At 35.3% G+C, this 18,227-nt stretch overlaps 1 protein-coding gene across 2 annotated transcripts in view; it reads right to left on the bottom strand.

The window, feature by feature from the left end:
- LOC149839583 (protein TONNEAU 1a-like) overlaps nt 1-7,852 on the bottom strand; it is a 94,085-nt gene extending 86,233 nt beyond the window's left edge. For both annotated transcript variants that reach the window (XR_016431336.1, XM_090002651.1), the window contains exons 1-2: nt 7,650-7,852; nt 4,961-5,093 (exon numbers count right to left, since the gene is read on the bottom strand). Coding sequence is in view for 1 of the 2 variants with exons in the window: in XM_090002651.1 (XP_089858777.1) it covers nt 4,961-5,093; nt 7,650-7,736 (220 nt within the window). In the remaining variant the exon portion in view is untranslated. The remainder of the gene's footprint in view (nt 1-4,960; nt 5,094-7,649) is intronic.
- Nucleotides 7,853-18,227: the final 10,375 nt, after the last annotated feature.

Below are 18,227 nucleotides of genomic sequence, written 5' to 3'. Positions count from 1 at the left end.
CATTTTGCATATCAAATATAAAGGTGACCAAAAAATCAATTTGATTTTAAAATATGCATATTAATGATATGATTCACTTGTATCTTAAAAAGACAAAATATGAATGAAATTTCACAAATTTCAACAATAATTCATCCATTACAAGCAACTACCTCATTAGTCCTCCAAAACCCACAAATCAAGTGTGTAAGCTACTAGATCAAGAACATAAATATAATGCCATTAAAGGCCAAGGACAGACACAACAGTGTGTAAAAGAACTTCTTGTCTACATGTAATAATACTTGAAATGAGTGCATCAACGATAAGACCAAGAGAATACACGTCAACATGGACCAAAAGCATCTCTTGTCTACGTAAAAATACACTCAAGACTAAGTATGTTCAGATACTAGAACAAGAGTATCAAGCCAACCATGGGCTAAAACACAATACATCTCTTGTCTACATAAAATGGCACTTGAAATGAGGGAAAGAAGCCAACCATGAGCATACATCTCAGCGACTAGAACAAGGACACAAATGCCAACATGGACTAAAGATCACACACCATGGTGTGAATCAACGTGCTTTGTCTACATATGATAACACTCAAGACAAGTGTGTTTAGCTACTAGAACAAGAGAAACAAAGTCAACAAAGGGCTACCAACACACAAAGGTGTAATAAAATTCTTGTCTACATATGATGACACTTAGATAAGAGTTATAAAAAGAGAAGACTTTTGAGACAATAAAACTTGTAGTGACAAACATATATATAAAACCTTGAATCAATAGAACAATATTCTTCAAAAAGAATACTCATAACAACAAAATATTGGAATAAATGTGTGAATATACACACACCAAGAACACTTGTGCACAAAAGCACAAAACACAAATGTGCAAATGCACTCATAAGATTCATAAACAATAAAAGGTTGGGCAATAATCCCAAAAACCTTGATTTTAATATACCTTAAAACATTTTAAGGTTTCAAACATCATATATCCATCACATTTATATTTAAATAAGAGCATCCAAAAGATCAATGGCCAACATCAAACGAGTGACACACTCATATACCAAATCATTCTAGAGTCCCAAGGTGCCCATAACTCACCTCAACCACCATCTATAATATGGTAAGTGGACAAACTAAAATGACATGACAATGAGTGACACACTCATAATTAGAGATCATATACCAAATCATTCTAAAGTCCTAAGGTGCCCATAACTCACCTCAATCACCATCTATAATATGGCAAGTGGACAATCTAAAATGACATAACACAAGGTGCCCTTAACTCACCTTAACAATTATCTCTAATATAACAATAAGGCCGTACCAAAAAGATTGATGCATTATATAACATGTGATGAATATAAATAAATGTCATAAAAAAGCAATGCACACTTAGGGAAATCATTTTCCAAATATGTGATTTTAAAAAGAGGACCGATTCAAAGGTCCAACATAATTAATCACAACAATATGCCTTATAATAAATACGAAAATTATGTTCAATCATGATCATTATCAAAAGACTCAATAAACACAACATGAAATATTTAAGCTATGTCATGTGTGAGAAAGGAATTGGAATAATCCAAGAAACAAATCAAGCCTTTATAATTTGCAATTATATGTATACCAAGATGTAAAATGGCAATAATCTTAAATGTGTAAATTTAGGACAACATGTACCAAGATATTGCGGAAGCATTTATAATGATAAAAGAAACAATCTTACAAGTTCATAAAAAATAAACACAAGCCCTAAAGGAGGCAATAAAAACATCTCTTTATTGAAAAGAGAGTACCATGTGAAAATGTCTACGAAGAGACAATACACATACAAGCATAAATACTTTATAGAAGAAGTGCACGAAAGCACTCACACAACACTTGAACAAAATACAAAAAGCGTATAAATAATAAACATCGATAATGCATGTATTTCATAAAATGGAAGCAAATGCTTGAGACTCTCAAGCTTTAATTATGTAATTATATGCTTGATAAATGCAATTTAAGACAAAGAAGACCATATTATGGCCAATGTAGGCATCCTTAGAGATACAATCAAGAGGTTTTAAAACTTTATATGGAAAAATACAAACAAACATGTTTATAAAGTTGTATCATTAGAAGAAAACTCAAAAATTAATGAAATCTTTTATACCAAAGAATGCAATAGATACACTATGCATTCTATATAGTGTGAGAAGATTTTAAAAGATCTTTCCTAATGAACACAATGGTTCATACAACATATTTATCACAAATAATTTTTCAAAATCCTTTAACTAAACCAAAACCATTGAAACATCTTTAGGAGTTCTCATAAATAGTTATCATTAACAAGAACTACTTAGGATTCATAACAAAGATTTAGATGTGAGAGATTCTTATACAAGAATTATATCAAGATTTTTCAAAAAAATGCACTAAAAATCCATAAACAAGAGAGGAACTCAAAACCAATTAGACTTTATATGAGAGAAAAGATTTTTTAAACAAAGATCATTAATCAAGAGATCATATATAATCTTTAAAAGTTAATTTATGAAATACTTATGTAATCATCATAAATCCCACATAATTGAAGACAATTTTAAGAAAGAACATAAATTACTATTTATATGTGATGAGTAATCAATAAACATATAAACAAGAATTATATATTTGAATAGCAAAACAAGTTTACTAAATTTAAAAGGAGATATTTTAAAAAATTTTGAACATGCGAAATGTGAAAAGAGGTGATTCAACTATTATAAACACTACATATGCAAAAAATAGTTTCATAATGCATAATATGTTAAGAAAAAAGATACATACCAAAAACTTAAGAAAAAAGGAAAGGACAATGAATACTTCACCATTTCTTGATCAACACGCTTTCCGTTGCATCAAAGGACAACCCCATTGTGACCTTGCTCTGATACCATGTTAGAAATTGACTTTGAATACTTTAGGTTCGATAATGAACCCATACACATGCACATTAAGTGCGAATATACCCACTCAAGGGAACAACACAAGCACATCATGTGCTAATACATAAACCCATAAAAGGGGTAAATATGACATAAAGTCATAAGTTGAATATTATTGAAGAAAAATGAAGAGGGTAAAAACCCTATACAATGGAGCATAAGCTCCTCCAAGGAGTGCTTAAATTACAAGGGGGAGACCCCTATTTATAACACAAGAGAGAAGCCACATAGGGGGCTCCCAAAGGAGTCGTTGGGAGCCCCCAACGGTCACATTTGTGATCGTTGGGGGCTCCCCAACGACTCTTTGGGGAGCCTCCCTAGGTGGCGCAAACCACAAGAATGAATAAAATAAAAAAGAAAAATAAAAATAAAATTACAAACATATTTCAAATGGAATATGCGTAAAAAGGGGAAATGACTAAATTACCCTTATGCCTAATAATAGAGAAATATATATTTTATATATATAATTAGGAAGATACATATGCATATATACCATATATGTATATGTATCATCCTTTATATATATAAAATATATATAAGATTACAAAGATTGAATGATACATTTTAACAATGTGTTCATCCATTTTGATGGTTCTCACATCACTATCATATTTGTCTATGTGGACGATCTTGTGATCACGGGCAATACCCCTAGCAGCATCTCTAAATTAAAATCCATGCTCAGTAAGAAGTTTCATATGAAAGACTTGGGCCCTCTGAGGTATTTCCTTGGAGTAAAAGTTGATCAGACAAGCAACTCTCTAGTTCTGACTCAGCAGAAATATGCTATAGACCTTTTCTCCTGTTTTGGTATGTCAGATTGCAAGCCAGTGCAGACACCCATTGTGGCAAACATGAAGATGACATATGACAATCCAGGAGACCTTCTTTTGGAAAATACTTAAAAATCCATATGAAACCATATATAGCTCCAAAAATCACAATTCTTGATTCTATGATCTTCTAAACTCAATAACTAACTTATGCCTACCTCAACAAAATGATTTGACAACTTTCGTATGGACGTCCTCTTCTAGGGATCGAAGAACGAGGCTCTGATACCTTATCAAACCAAAGAGAGGAACCACACAAGAAAAGAAGATAGATGATTGCAAGAGAAACTTCATTACTTGCAAAGAAAGGAATGCAACAATAAAAAGGGTTTGACCCCCACTACCTAATAATTCAGTTCCTAAAATGCCCTTATAACATTAAAATAATACAAGAGGAAAAAGTACATTATTACCCCTACAAAGAATAGTATATACACTTAGAGGGTTAGTAAACATGACAGATACAATATTTTACATGATTCCACCAGCTGTTAGCCCCTTTACGAGACATCTTGCTTGAAACTACAATTGTCTCATATGGTCACCCCTACAAAAGAAAGAACAAGTGCCTCTGGTAACATAGGGCAGATAAAGGCCTAATCCTTGTTAAAAATAAAGAAACAAAATGGTTTAAGAGCCTTTTTGTGCCAAAACAGTAGATTAGAATTATATGAGAAACACAAAGTACAAGAAGAATGATTGCAATTTAGCAGTCACCATTACAACGCAAACAGCGAAGCTAAAATAAAGGAGATGTGCATATCGATGGCTGCTACTGCCGATAAGATTAACAATTGATCAGTTAAACAGATTCTGGCCTGAAGATGGACCTGAGTCCCTTACATCTCTCAAAATAACCGAGCACAATGAATAAAAGGAGGAACTTTTTCAAGATTGTTGGTCTTTGAAAATGATAAAAGAAAGGAAGTAACTAGAAAGATTATTTGCTTCATTCAAGGAGGTCTAACACTAGTTAAACGGCAAAGGAATCATATATGATAGTTACCAAATAAAAAACTTAACAAGTGACAGCATCAAAGATTAAAACAACATACATGGTGGTTTTTATAAAAATGGTGCAGTTCAAGAAATGTTAAAATCAGGTAAATGACCATCTTATTAAACAGAAAAAGAACCTGATGGAGAAGTATGTAGTTGCTTAGCTCGGTCATTGCAGCTACCAAGCAAGGCAGGTGGTCCACCATCTTCATTTTCAACTACCCGATCCTCCTCTTCTATGGCCTCAAACACACTTGCTCTAAGCTCAGCCTAACAAATAAGTCAGTCCGAAGAAGAATCTTAATTAAACTTTAAAAGGTATAAGATTTCAACCTGATGTTTATCACTCAAGACGTGACAAAACTATCAATTTAAGGAATGCACTAAAAGAGGTCATAAGGAAAAGAATCCAGCTAAAGACAATAGACCAAAGCACACCTATTACACTAAAATAACTTGAACATGAATTTACACATAAAAATTCCAACAAGTGACTAGAATGGAGTCCTTTAGAGATTCTTGCAAATATCATATAGCTTATATGGTTCCATTATGTCACTTCCTCGCAGTTGCACTTATTGGAATACTTCTCAGTAGATTTCACCATCCATAGTCAAACCTGCTTCAGTAGCTGCTCGCATATGGCTCCATTAATTCCATATGCACTCCTATACTAAACTGAACTAAACAAATTACCAAGGATAATGTGGAATTCGATATAAATTTTAAAGGCAGTATGCTAGAATCAATTCCATCTTTTATTGTTTCAAGAAACAACTACAAATAGAACTACATCATAAGCCATGATCTTTCAGTTTATTGCCATAGCAAAATAATTACACCAACCTAGATTCTAAGTAGCATAACTTGAAATGTGTACTTGTTCCCATTCCCCATTTGTTTTACTACATGCTCCTACTTTGAATTCATGCCTTCAATGATCTAGTAAGTACTCCAAAAAAGGCCCCACATAGGCATTTCCTTTGTTATGCAACATTTTGTGGGTCTTGTCGAATCAAACAATTAAGACAGTTGACACATTATCTTAATTTTAAAAATAATAGGAATACATGCATTTATCTCTGACGTGATCAGATGTTTGTACATGTTATTCTAAAAACTCTGGATAATTATCCACGATTCAACATGCTTGTGACAATGGAGTGACCAGGGAGAAACACCAACACTGAATATTACTAATTTTTTGTATACATTATGCTGATGTATGGCCCTCATCCCACAAAAAAACAGAGATCATCAATCTGTTTCTAATGAAAAGTCAATGATATACAAGTAGATTGAATAAGTCAGAAGGATGTATTGGCGTACCAGAAGGCTGTTAGTACAGTGGAAGAATGACAAAAAACAAGTGAAAAGAGATGAGAGAAAGGTGTCCATCTACAAAGAGGAGGTTCTGTTTCATATACAATCATCAAACACATGTAGAAACCTCAACACAACATAAGATGTGTATTCGGAAAAAGGATCAAAAAGAGTGAACCTGTTCAACAAAAAACTTTGGCTCTATTACAAGTCTCACTATAATAAAGAAAAGTTCTTTTCTCCTTAGTGATCATTACAAGACTGTGTTACATGAGGAAATAGTGGTTAAGCTACAGACAAGTAATACGTCAAAGCACATTTGTTAAAGAGTCCTCACAGCTGAGGAACCTATATCAAACCTTATTTAGTGCTTGTATAAACATGCAGATCAATTCTGTCAAATAAGGCCCTTTGAGGTGTGCCAAACCACACAGTATTGAACATGCCTTGCCACAGAATACTGATGTGTCAGCATCATGCTTCAAAAAGTACGCACGGTAATTCATAAGCCAATGGTGAAGGAGTTGAAAGTTGCAAGACAAACTTCTATGCATACCACGTATGCCAACAATATAGGTGCCCATGATTGGCGTCCACCGCATAAATGCAACTGTCGACTATATTTATTTAGGTGAATGTTACAAACTAACCTATGTCATTAACAAAGCAAACCCTCAATAGACCACGCTAAAGAAAGATAAGATAAGGGATCTGTTCCAACTTCACAAAATGAAAATGAGGCAACTGGGTACAAACAGGTATGCGAACAATGCGAGTTACAGACGCAATAAAAATACAAACAATGAATGCATAAGAAAGCCAAGCATAAGGCCCGGCTCATCGCAAAAATCCATCAAAGATTAACTGCACTGGACAGCAATGAGAATTTATCAATGCGTGCCCCAATTGTGCAAAACAGCCTCAACTACTTGGCAACAATACTTGAAGCCGGAACAAATAGACCTAAAACATGCGTCCCTATTATTCCTTTGCAGATTCTATTCCTCCAGTGTCCTAACTCTCATACTGCATCTCCCTGTTTTCGACGGAAGTTGGCATCCATAAACATAACTCTAAACCCACCATTATTTTACCGATTCTACATCTTTGCTTGGTAGGAATGCTTGCTTCGCTACCCGCAACGCAAGAGCGGAACGGTAGAATCACTTCCATCACATTATGGATCTAAAATTGCATATCCTAACAGAACGCTAAATGTAAGTTCCGAAAATGAACGAACAAACAAACATAGAAGAAAATGGGAACCAGGTAGAAAGAAATCAACATCCCTTATGTTCACAAACCACAATTTCGGACCGCACTTTCCTAAAACTTAAGTTTTTCAGGATACTAAACTTTTTTGTGCGTATTGAGCGCCTCATTTGTTTCTTTTCATCCAACTAATGACAAACAAAAGACATTCAGGTCGACTCAACGGAATAAAAGCATCATATTCTCTTCAACAATTCTTTACACCCAAGGAGAAAAGAGAGAGAGAGAGACGCGGATCTTGGCGAGAACGCCCTTCTTCTCGAGAGTGCGAGTGACGAGGGTTTTGAGGTCCATCAATTCTCGGGTGTAGTCGTCCATTGCTGGATCTACGATCGAATCCCTAACCCAAGCGGCCAAGAGAGCACAGGAAGATTTAAGGGGTGAACTTCCCACCTGCCCCAAGCGAAAGGCTCTCTTCTCTGCTCCTCTCTCTCTCTCTCTCTCTCCCTTTTCTTGAATTAAAAGAAAAAGAAAAACAAGGAGTTTATTTACTGAAATTTTAATTTTAAAAAAAAGGTAAAAGGAAAATTTTAACGGGACAAATTTTGCTCCTAACTTTAGAAATTTCATATTTAAACCAATTTTTTCCTGAAACAAGAGCTTGCATTTAGGGATGCACACCGAACCAAACTGGCTCAGGCTCGGGCTCAGCTCGGCTCGGGCTCGTCAGCTTCATAAATGAGCCGAGCTTGAACCCATGTATGAAGCTGGGAGGAGCTATCGAGCCGAGCTTGAAGGACCTATCGAACCCGATAAAACTCAAACTCGGTTCGTTGAAAACCTTATATATATATATATATATATATATATATAATATTTTTGCAAATAATTTTAAAAATGCATTGTTGCTGTAATGGGTTGGGTGTTAGTTTTTATTATGAACTTGTTGGGGTTCAAATCCTGCCTTTTGCGCCTTTTTTCAGTGAGAAATTTTTAGGTCCTTGCTTAATGTTAAGGAAATTGGGACATCAAACCCCTCCTTCACAAAAAAAATAATAATAATAAAACTTGTTTAAGCTGGGAGTTCATTTCTACTTAAATTTACTTACTGATCATGGAAGACTTAGGTTAAAATCATAAGTCAAATTACAACAACGACCTTAATCATTAAAAGCTTTTACTGTTTGTTTATTTAAGAAGAACAGTTTTGAAGAGGCAATACAAGAAACCAAAAAGGTCTCACGTTTTTCAATGTGATGGGTCATAACTTGTCCCTATTCTATAGTTTTCAGAAAAAGCATGGCGCATATTTAGAATTTTAAAAAGCCCCTATTTAGAATTAGGGGTAAAAAGATAGCCCATATATGAAATTTTTTCAAGAGAAAAAAAATTATGGTGACGGAAAGACCGAAAGAGAGACATAAAAACGGGTCGGACATAGTCTTACTGACACGATACTGGATCAACTTTGAAAGATTGATCGGGGTTCAGGGTTTGGATCCAACTCGAATCTCACAATCTAACTCAGGAACAGGATACGCTGTGAGACTGTGCAGTACTGTCTGATAGAACAAGTAAAATCTTTTGATTTTCAATTGGAAGAGCTAAAATGGATGCTTCAACCCAGACCCGAACAAGTCTCTATCCATTTTTAATTCAATACGAAATCCGAATAGGCCCAACTCTTTCTTTTTTAATCCCAAGCGGCTTCAATGGCACATGTGTGTCTGGGCTGGACTCATGTCGAATTAGTTGATATGTCAAAGCACATTTTTTTTTGTGTGTGTCGAATTAGTTGATATGTCGAATTAGTTGTGCAAATAGTGGGTCCACCACAATATGATGATGTCATCAACAAACAAAGATGGAAAATATGTGCCACGGGCATAGAATTTTTCATATGATGCGCCAAACTCCAGCCTAATGATCAAAGATCGCTCACTTTCTATGTGCTGAATTATTTTATTAGCCCTACGCACCGCCTCGTGTGCAGCTGCCTAGCGGAAGCTGATCAAGCACATCTTCAAATATGTATTCTATTTTGTTCATGTCACTTAGTGCATAGTCATCTCATATCAGCTATCACTTCTGAAAAGGACACAAACTTGTCTTAGCTTTGTGTGTCATTGAGTGTATTGCGACTTCATGTGCACGCTACAACAAAACCCCATCATCGAAGAAACAAGACCTTGTAGCCCTCAGTTCAAAGATCAGTTGATAATTGAACATCATAGCAAAGAGCACCACTAGGAGTGGCAATCGGGTCGGGTTGGTGGGTCAGCATACCTCAACCTGAACCCGACCCGTTTATTAAACGGGTCGGCTATGGCAAACACGAACTCGACCCATTTATTAAACGGGTAACCCGACACGACCCGCCAACCCGTTTAATAAACGAGTTGGGTCGGGTAAACGGGTTAGCGGGCGTGTTGGCGGGTTGACCCGCCCACCAAACCCGTTTATTAAACGGGTCAACCGGGTTGGCATACTCCTAACACGAACCCGACCCGTTTAATAAACAGGTTAGGCAGGTCGGCCAGTTTATTAAACAGGTTAGTTTAAGCCCAACCTGAACCCACCTAAGAGGCGGGTTGGCGGGTCGTGTCAGGTTTTGCCACCCCTAAGCACCACTTAAACTCATTCACTGACACCTAGGCATTCACTCGCCTGGCCCCGAGTCGCCATACTCGGTTGGAATCACCTAAGATGATTCCTAGAAAAATTAGCCCTAACCCACACGCATTCTCGTGCATCCAAATACTATCCGTGATAAACTCCTGCAAACTAAGAGGTCCTTAATCAATCTTCAAATGCAACATCCTCTGATCCGATGACACTGCTTAACCAAACAATGCTCCACATCTATGTCGGCATATAACAAAACACTAACGATGATACCATTGCTTATCGCGTGTCATGCTATCACCACACGTCATCGATCAAGCCAACCCATACCGCGTGTTCATACATTCGATGCATTTTTCACTCAGTAGACCTCTGCACTGCACTTGTCCCATTCTGAAGGCTCGGTCTGAAACAATATAGATGATGGTGATTTCAGAACACACAAAAACTCACATCAGATCGGACACGTAAACCTGAAAAAATCTTTAAATACCGAATACATCATTATAAAGGTTGGTTATCACCAAATAACTATATATGTAAGATATTAAAAAAAAATGAGACATAATTTTCTATTGTTTGGATAGCAAAACGAGATTTCTCAAAATTATATTTTTTTTAACTATAACTTTATTAATAGAATATGAATTTAACCGATTTAATATAAATCTGAAATCTGAAAAAAAACATTCCAAAGACTGAAGTTTCCAAGAATTTAACTGATTTCTTGGTGCCAATGAGAACCATAATGGATGATTTCTTTTCAAGCCGAAGCTGTGATGGAATGTGTGATTGGTTTGCGTTCAGTTGAGGGTGGGACTATTGATTCATGTAAACATTCCAAAGATGCTCCTTTAATTGTTGAGGTTATGGAAGGGGCTTATTGATGGATGACATCTCTTTTCTATCGAAGCTGTGGTGGAATGTGAGGATGGTTTGTGATCAACTGAGGGTGAGATTATTGATCCATGTAAGTATTTGAAAGATGCTCTTTTGATTTTTGAGATAATTTGTGACCGACCCTTTCTCATATGACCCAAATATAACAATCATCACTCTCTTTAATTCCTTTCTAACATCGACAACTCATTTGTTTTCCTTCTGAAGAGAAAGTGCAGTATGATCTTTGATAAGCATATCAGTATTTGCACACCACCACAGTCTGTTCTATTATTTGTCTTAGAGGGTACATACGGCCATCTCAACTCGACTAGTTGGGAAAAAGGAGTAGTAGAAAATGGGTGCAGAGATTCAAATAAGCCTGCACACCAGCTATTTGTCAAAATATCTCTAAGAGGCTCAGCAATAAAGAAAGGATTTACATTTATGACAAATCTATTTGGTGTTAGGTGGTAGGTTGGTTTGGGCCGAGACATATTTTTCTAGGTGAAACAAGTCTGAAATGATAGGTTTAAAATTATTTTCACCATTTTTGCCATATCTTTCAAAATATAATTGATATTAACATGTTTTTTGTTTTATTTGACAGATAACACATTTATCTATAACTATTTTCAATCTCAAGGGGATTCTAGGCATCTCTTTCTTTTGATCTTCAATTGCAGAGGAAACACTAGAATTTTTTTAGCTTTCTCGTATTTTTTTTAATAATGCCTCTATTTTTTTTAAAGCCTTTTTTTTTTGCTTTTTGGTACTTTGTGTGAGATTTTTTTTATGATCCTCTTCATAAAAAAAATGGCTTAGGTAAGACCTGAATGGGTAGGTTTTGTTGTTTATAATGAGATGACCAACTTAGTCATTCTCAAGAATATTGAAAACAAGACTTATGAGCAAGAGGTATCATAGCATAGGATGGATAAATTCATAAGACCAACCAAAGGTGGGGATGAAAAGCAAAGATAAAAGAAAAGGTAGTCTTGACATCTTTCAACTTGAAGAGTTTTTCCTTTAACTGAATCATCATGGTTTTAAACTGTAGAATATGAGTTTGTATATGCCTCTGTATGATTCATTCTTTGTTATTTTTAGGCTTCATAAAGAGATTTATCCTTCTATTTCATTGCAAGCTTTTTCATTTTATATTGTTTTCTCATAAATAACTCTACTTTCAAGTTTTCTTTTTATAATAATAAAAAAAGAAAATGACTATTGCTAATGATGCAAGGAGTGGGACGAAGTGTATGTTGATTTCTCATAAATGCAATGACTTCTGGGCAAAATCCATTCAAATGACAAAACTTTTGCAATAAAAAGAGGCAATCATTTTAAAATTTTAGATTTTTCTGAATTTTTTTATTTTTTTTATTTTCAAGAATTTCAATTTTTTAAAATTTTATGGAATTTTTATTTTTTAAGTTTTTTAGATTTTTTTTATTTTTTATTTTTTATTTATTTTTCAAATGACTATTTATAAAGATAATCAGACAACTTATTCATATTATCAAAAGACGTACAAATGATGGACACATGACTTTGGACTGCAAGAGGTGAAAAGCAAACTTGATTTAGATAGTGTAGTTTTACCTCCTATGACTCTCTAACTCATGGTAGAGGATGGGGTGCGCTTTGGATCTAACCAGGTGATATACTATAGATGTTGGGAGGATAGGTCCATGATATTTTCCTCCATATTCTTATTTTGTCTTCCTTCCTTCCAACCTTGATCATTTAAAAGGGCAGGATTTGGACTTTTACTCCATTGCTGCCCCAAATATGGCTCTGTGAAATGACAAATGATGTTTATGTTCCATATTACTGAAAATATATATCGACCTTTTGACCCTCAAGACCCAACATAGGCTCGAATTGATTTTGCAAAGATGTTGGTTCTTCCTTCAAAATTGTTGAAGGTCCAAGTTGAGATCACAAGACTGAGGAGTAACATGAGAATAGGCATGAAAAGGTTGTATCTTTTCTTAATAAATTTCAAGTTGTCTTGAAAAAAATCATGTGCATAATTTTCTTACTCAAGAGAGGCACGGGGAATTTCAACTTCTTGAGAAATCTCCATGACATAATATGGACAATTCTTCTGAGCAAAAATATTTGCATATGCTAAAATTGGATGAGTCAAAATCTTTCATCACATCAACATATTCAAGATCTTCCTATTCAATGGGATTTTTAAACACATTTTTTTCTTCCAAAAGGGGAGCGCCAGGGGTCATCTCAAGCACAACATGACCTTCCTTATAGGGCTTTCTCAAACTTTTATAGGGCTTTCTTCTTTCAGAGCGATGACAGGACTTACACCTTTTAAATCCTTGCCATGACCTTCCTTATTCTCCTTTATAATAACGAGTTTTATGGATGACTCAGGCACAATCTTTTTTTCTAGGACTCAATCAAAAGTATTCTGGACTTGAGTCTCATATTCGTGGACATGAGTGCAAGGAGACTATGGTGGTTTTGACAACTGTGAGGTTTTTTTATCAACGAAGTCAATGTAGACTCTGAGAATTATAACAAAATTTTTCAATATTGGCTAAACTTTGCTAATCATATGGAGTTCCTCATTCTGAACACAACTTGGTTCCTCCTTTCATTTGGAGAGGATTTGACACTTTAAGCAATACAAAATCAGACTTTTTTCTTCATTTTTTTAAAATTAGTTCACCTTTATCAAGGTGGTCCTGAATTATGTGCTTAGAAGGGATGCATTCTTCAGTGTCGTGACCAAGAGCCTAATGATATCTATAAAATGTTGTGTGGTCATTCCCTTTCATTTAGAGAGGATTTCACACTTTGGGCAATACAAAATCCTCATTTTACATCAAAATATCCAAGACTTTAGCTGAGTGTGTTGCATCTCGGTAAAATCTCTATCATTAGGCAATCTTGGATTTTGGGCTTGCCCTTGGTTTTGCTTAGTAGACTTTTGACTTTTTATTTTCACTTCGAGGAATAGCCACACTAACTTGACTTCTAGATAACTCATCATTTTTTAATCTATCATTTTCAGACCCAACATTGACTAGAATCACATCGTACATACCACTTTTGAGGTTCAACTTCATCCAAGTGGCAACATCGATCAAATTCGCGGAGGTTTCACACCTTTGAGTGGGTAAGAGGCCCTTGTAGAGGATAAAAATAATAATACTTGTATAAGAAATCTAAACAAACAATGCAATGTCAGTCAAATAAAATTGAAATACAATATCAAGCATAACTTGACTAAACATGTCATACCAACCTTTCGGTGCTTGTTTAAAACCATAAAAGGCTTTATCCAAACAAAGAGTTTTTTCTTTAGGAATAGTTACACCAGGTGGTGCTTCCATATAAACTTCTTCAACCAGGTTTCCATTAAGAAATGCATTCTTAACATTCAACTGATATATAGGTTATCTTCTAACAGAAGTTGGGGCCACTGAGGTCCAAACTGTTGTAAGTTTATCAACTAGCAAATGTTTCTTCATAATCTATGCTATATTTTTGGGGAGTATCTCTTGACAACTAATCGGGTTTTATATCTTTCCAGAGTTTCATTACTCTTTGTTTTTACCTTATACACCTGTCTACAATCTATCAGTTTCTTTTCTTTGACAATGACTTGAATAGTTCATGTATTGGCTTTTTTTAAAGATTTTAGCTCTACCCTGATAGCTTCTACCCATTCAGAGTGTTCTTTTGCTTGAGCATAAGTCGAACATTCCATATAGAAATATATTAAAGCAATGTAGACTTGGTACTTAGGTGAAAAGAGTCATACAACACAAATTTCTCAAGGGGTTTTGAGATTCTAGATGACCTTTTAGTTTGTATTTTCGACTGGTTTTCAATATTAGAATATCTTTCCAGTGCACATGAACATTTAGAATCACTATGTCTAGAGTATTGTATATAGTTTTGGTCCTTACAAGATTGCTCTTCTCTAATTATTATCATGAGATTGTTCTTCACTCACCACATTATTTCTAAGCTCATGACCTTCATCAAGATCAAAATAACAAAGGGTTTTTTGGTCTATTTTTTAATTACCATTATGCATAAATCAATGAATATCATGTGATTTGATTTTGGTTAGAATATTCAAGTTTTTTTATCAATTAACATCAACGCATAATTTTTTATGTTTGTTGGATTTAGTAGATGTTTATATAAATTGATGGTTTGTAGAAGCACTAAACAACATAATCATGTTTTAAAAGAAAATTGAAAAACATAGCTTCAACATGTATCTACCTTTCCAGAAAAAGAATATATATGCTTATTATCATATGTTCATGCATGTTGTCAAACACACAACCTGGAGTACTTGATGATCTTTATGTAGTCGGTCATAGTTCTTATACCGAAACATACAATAAGCTTTCCATTTGGGTAGAGAGGGAGCCTGCTCTGTGGTCAACAATGTAGGTATTAGATGTAATGCATAAAAAAAAAACATCGCTAGACTCACACGTAAAAATGTTCACTCATCCCAACTAGATCAAGCTAGAGATGCGACCACCTGTAGTGGCAGAGGTGAGAGTGCACAGGAGGTTCCTTCTCCTCAAAAGGATGCAAGGGTGGGGAGTAGAGTGATGGGGAGTAAGGGCCCAAAAGTGGAGGAAAATGAGGCCGGGCTGCAGAGTGCATAAGAGGTTCCTCCTCTTTAGGACCTGAAAGTAGAGGAGAGTGAGGCTGGGTTGCATAGTGCATAAGAGGTTTCTCTAGGGGTGTTTCAGGGGCCATGTCTTGACATTCGTCTGTCAGTTTTTGTTGTGCCATACACCGTTGAAAATAACTTTTTATTTTTTTTCTTTTATCTATTGGGAGGTTTCCAAAATTTTGTTGTCTTTAGATAAAAAATTAGCAGCAATGTATGTTGTTGTTTCTTGACTTAAAAGACTTTTGGAAAAACCCCCCTTTGTTGGATCAAATTTGTCTTTCTTTTGGGTCTCAAAGCTCTGGTTGCATCAACCCATGTCTGCATCTTGCTTTTGTGTGTTGTAAGTAGCGTTTGGTCTCGAATATACTTTTTGAATAAGGTCCATATCTGGATGTAAATATCTGATCCATCTCATTTTCCATGAAAAACCATTTTGGATATAAAACCATAGTGTTTTCTTATGTGATTCTTTCTTTTTTATTTCCAGGAAGAAATCCTAGGTAGATTTGGTGTTTTGTTTCTTGTCTTCATCCTTGGTAAAAATAATTTAAAAATCTTTGTTGAAGAATCGCATGTCACCTAGTTTTTTTTAGAATATTAACCTCCAATAAGTTAGGAAAGTCACTCTGATTGAGACATTGCTCATTTCATGGTTATTCTTCCATATTTATCTTTTTTTCTTAATATTTTGATTATAGAGCCATTGTTTCATGTTTGTTTTTCAAAAACTCCAACATGTCTTATCATTTTGGATCTTTGAATCCTCCCACTAGTACCAGAAGTCATAAGCTTGGGTATATCAGTGGTGGACCAAAGAGACTGGTAACTCCCTTGCACTACCAAGAACCTTAGTTCAGGTATATCATGAAAGGTCTGGTATAAAAAATCTCATCCTACTAGATCTCAGTTGAAGTGACCTCACAGATTTGTGAAGCTTTTGAGAAGATCTAGGAAACCTTTTTTTTTTAAATCTTGATTTATGTGCTTCTTGATTGATTTGGACTTTTGTTTGTTCATAAATCTTAAGCCATGGTTTTGCCAAAGGATTCTACAAATCCTACCATGAACTCGAATACTGAAATGGGTCAGGGTTCTTGTAACCTTCAACAACCATGGTCTGTGACCCAAAATCCGTTTAAGAATATTAGGAAACCGCCCAGAGATACTCGAGAAGTGCAATCTTTATTGGGTGGAGGTTCACTACAAGGATCGAGGTGAGTCTTCCTGCTCGGATCCTTCAGTCATCCCACTGATGCATAATAGGAAGGATGAGAAATAGATCCCAAAGAGGATGAAGAAGAGCTTTAGTATGGTGAAACAAATCTAGAATATGAGATAGAAGGTGCCAGTACATCGTGTCACATAAAGGCAAACATGTGGCTCAAGAACCTTTAAGAGGATCCATTTTGGAAGAAGTAAAAAAATCCAATGTCGCCCTAAGGTTGATGATGAAGGAGCTGCAACAAAAGTTCCTAGAGAATGAGGATAAGTTAAGAAGCTACAAGCAGAGCATGTCCATAAGCGAAAAAGCTAGGCCACACCTGTCAAAAAGATCCATCCCATCAATGTGTCAGAATAGTAATTCCAATAGGAATAATTGTGTCATTCAATGAGTATGAAGAACAAGTCCGATGAAGATGAACTCCAAAATGTGACACATTAGATGAATGAAGCTAAAGGAGAAAGGAAACCATATGAGATTCAGGATTTCATCCTGAGCCAAGACAATGATTCATTGGGTCTTACCCCCCAAAGGTTCGTGAAGTTCAATGGGACACGAAATCCCGAGACTCGTATCACCCTCTTCTTAGATATTTGTTATGATTGTCTTCAAAATGAGCCACCGTTGATCAGATGATTTTTGAGAAGTCTTGAAGGTGAAGTGTTGCCATGGTTTTCTACTTTGGATCTTGATTAGATCATACAATTCCAACTCCTTAAAAACCTGTTCATTGAGAAATTCTGGTACAATATAGATGTTCTGCTTGCAATCAACCAGCTCTAGGAACTTAGGCAGAAGAATGACGAGGATAATAAGGACTTCATCAACAGGTGGAGATTAGTATATCATTGCATAAAAGACTCGATCTGGGATTTCCATGCCATCACCCTCATCAGAAAAAGTATAAAAAATAGGAGCATGTTATCTTTCCAATGTCGTCAAAATCATAGTGATCCGATGAGCGATTGGGGAGATAAGCCTTCAGCAATGCAGACTAGTTGATTGTTTCACTTCACAGTAAAAATACTGTAGCCTGATTTTAAATAAAAAAATGAGAACCACTAAAGAATTTTTGAATCTAACTCAAAATTAGACAAAATGAAATCTGACTCTCAACTTTTAATATTGGGTCGCTGTGATACAAATAAAAGAGCATGTCTTTTTGGTGAGAAACAATGACCAAAATGATTGTTTCTTACTATTCACATTTGTTTTCAGAGACTATATGACAAAATCTGAAGACGGGCAAAACATGTGAAACACAACTGCGCTCGTCTACTTTCCAACAAACCTAATAACATAAAAAATTGACTTAACGACAGAGAGATATGACTCTGTCAATCTCATAGTATGCGGCGGCATGACAGAAAACAAGAAACAGGATTTTGGATCTGAGGTGGATCCAATATCCAAAAAGCACAAAATAATGAAACCACTAACCTGACAACGCTGATTTTCCAAAAAC

Source organism: Nuphar pumila, chromosome 4 (genome assembly GCF_984573655.1).
Source record: "Nuphar pumila chromosome 4, dmNupPumi1.hap1.1, whole genome shotgun sequence".
Taxonomy (NCBI): domain Eukaryota; kingdom Viridiplantae; phylum Streptophyta; class Magnoliopsida; order Nymphaeales; family Nymphaeaceae; genus Nuphar; species Nuphar pumila.
This window is presented reverse-complemented; position numbering and strand designations above follow the sequence as displayed.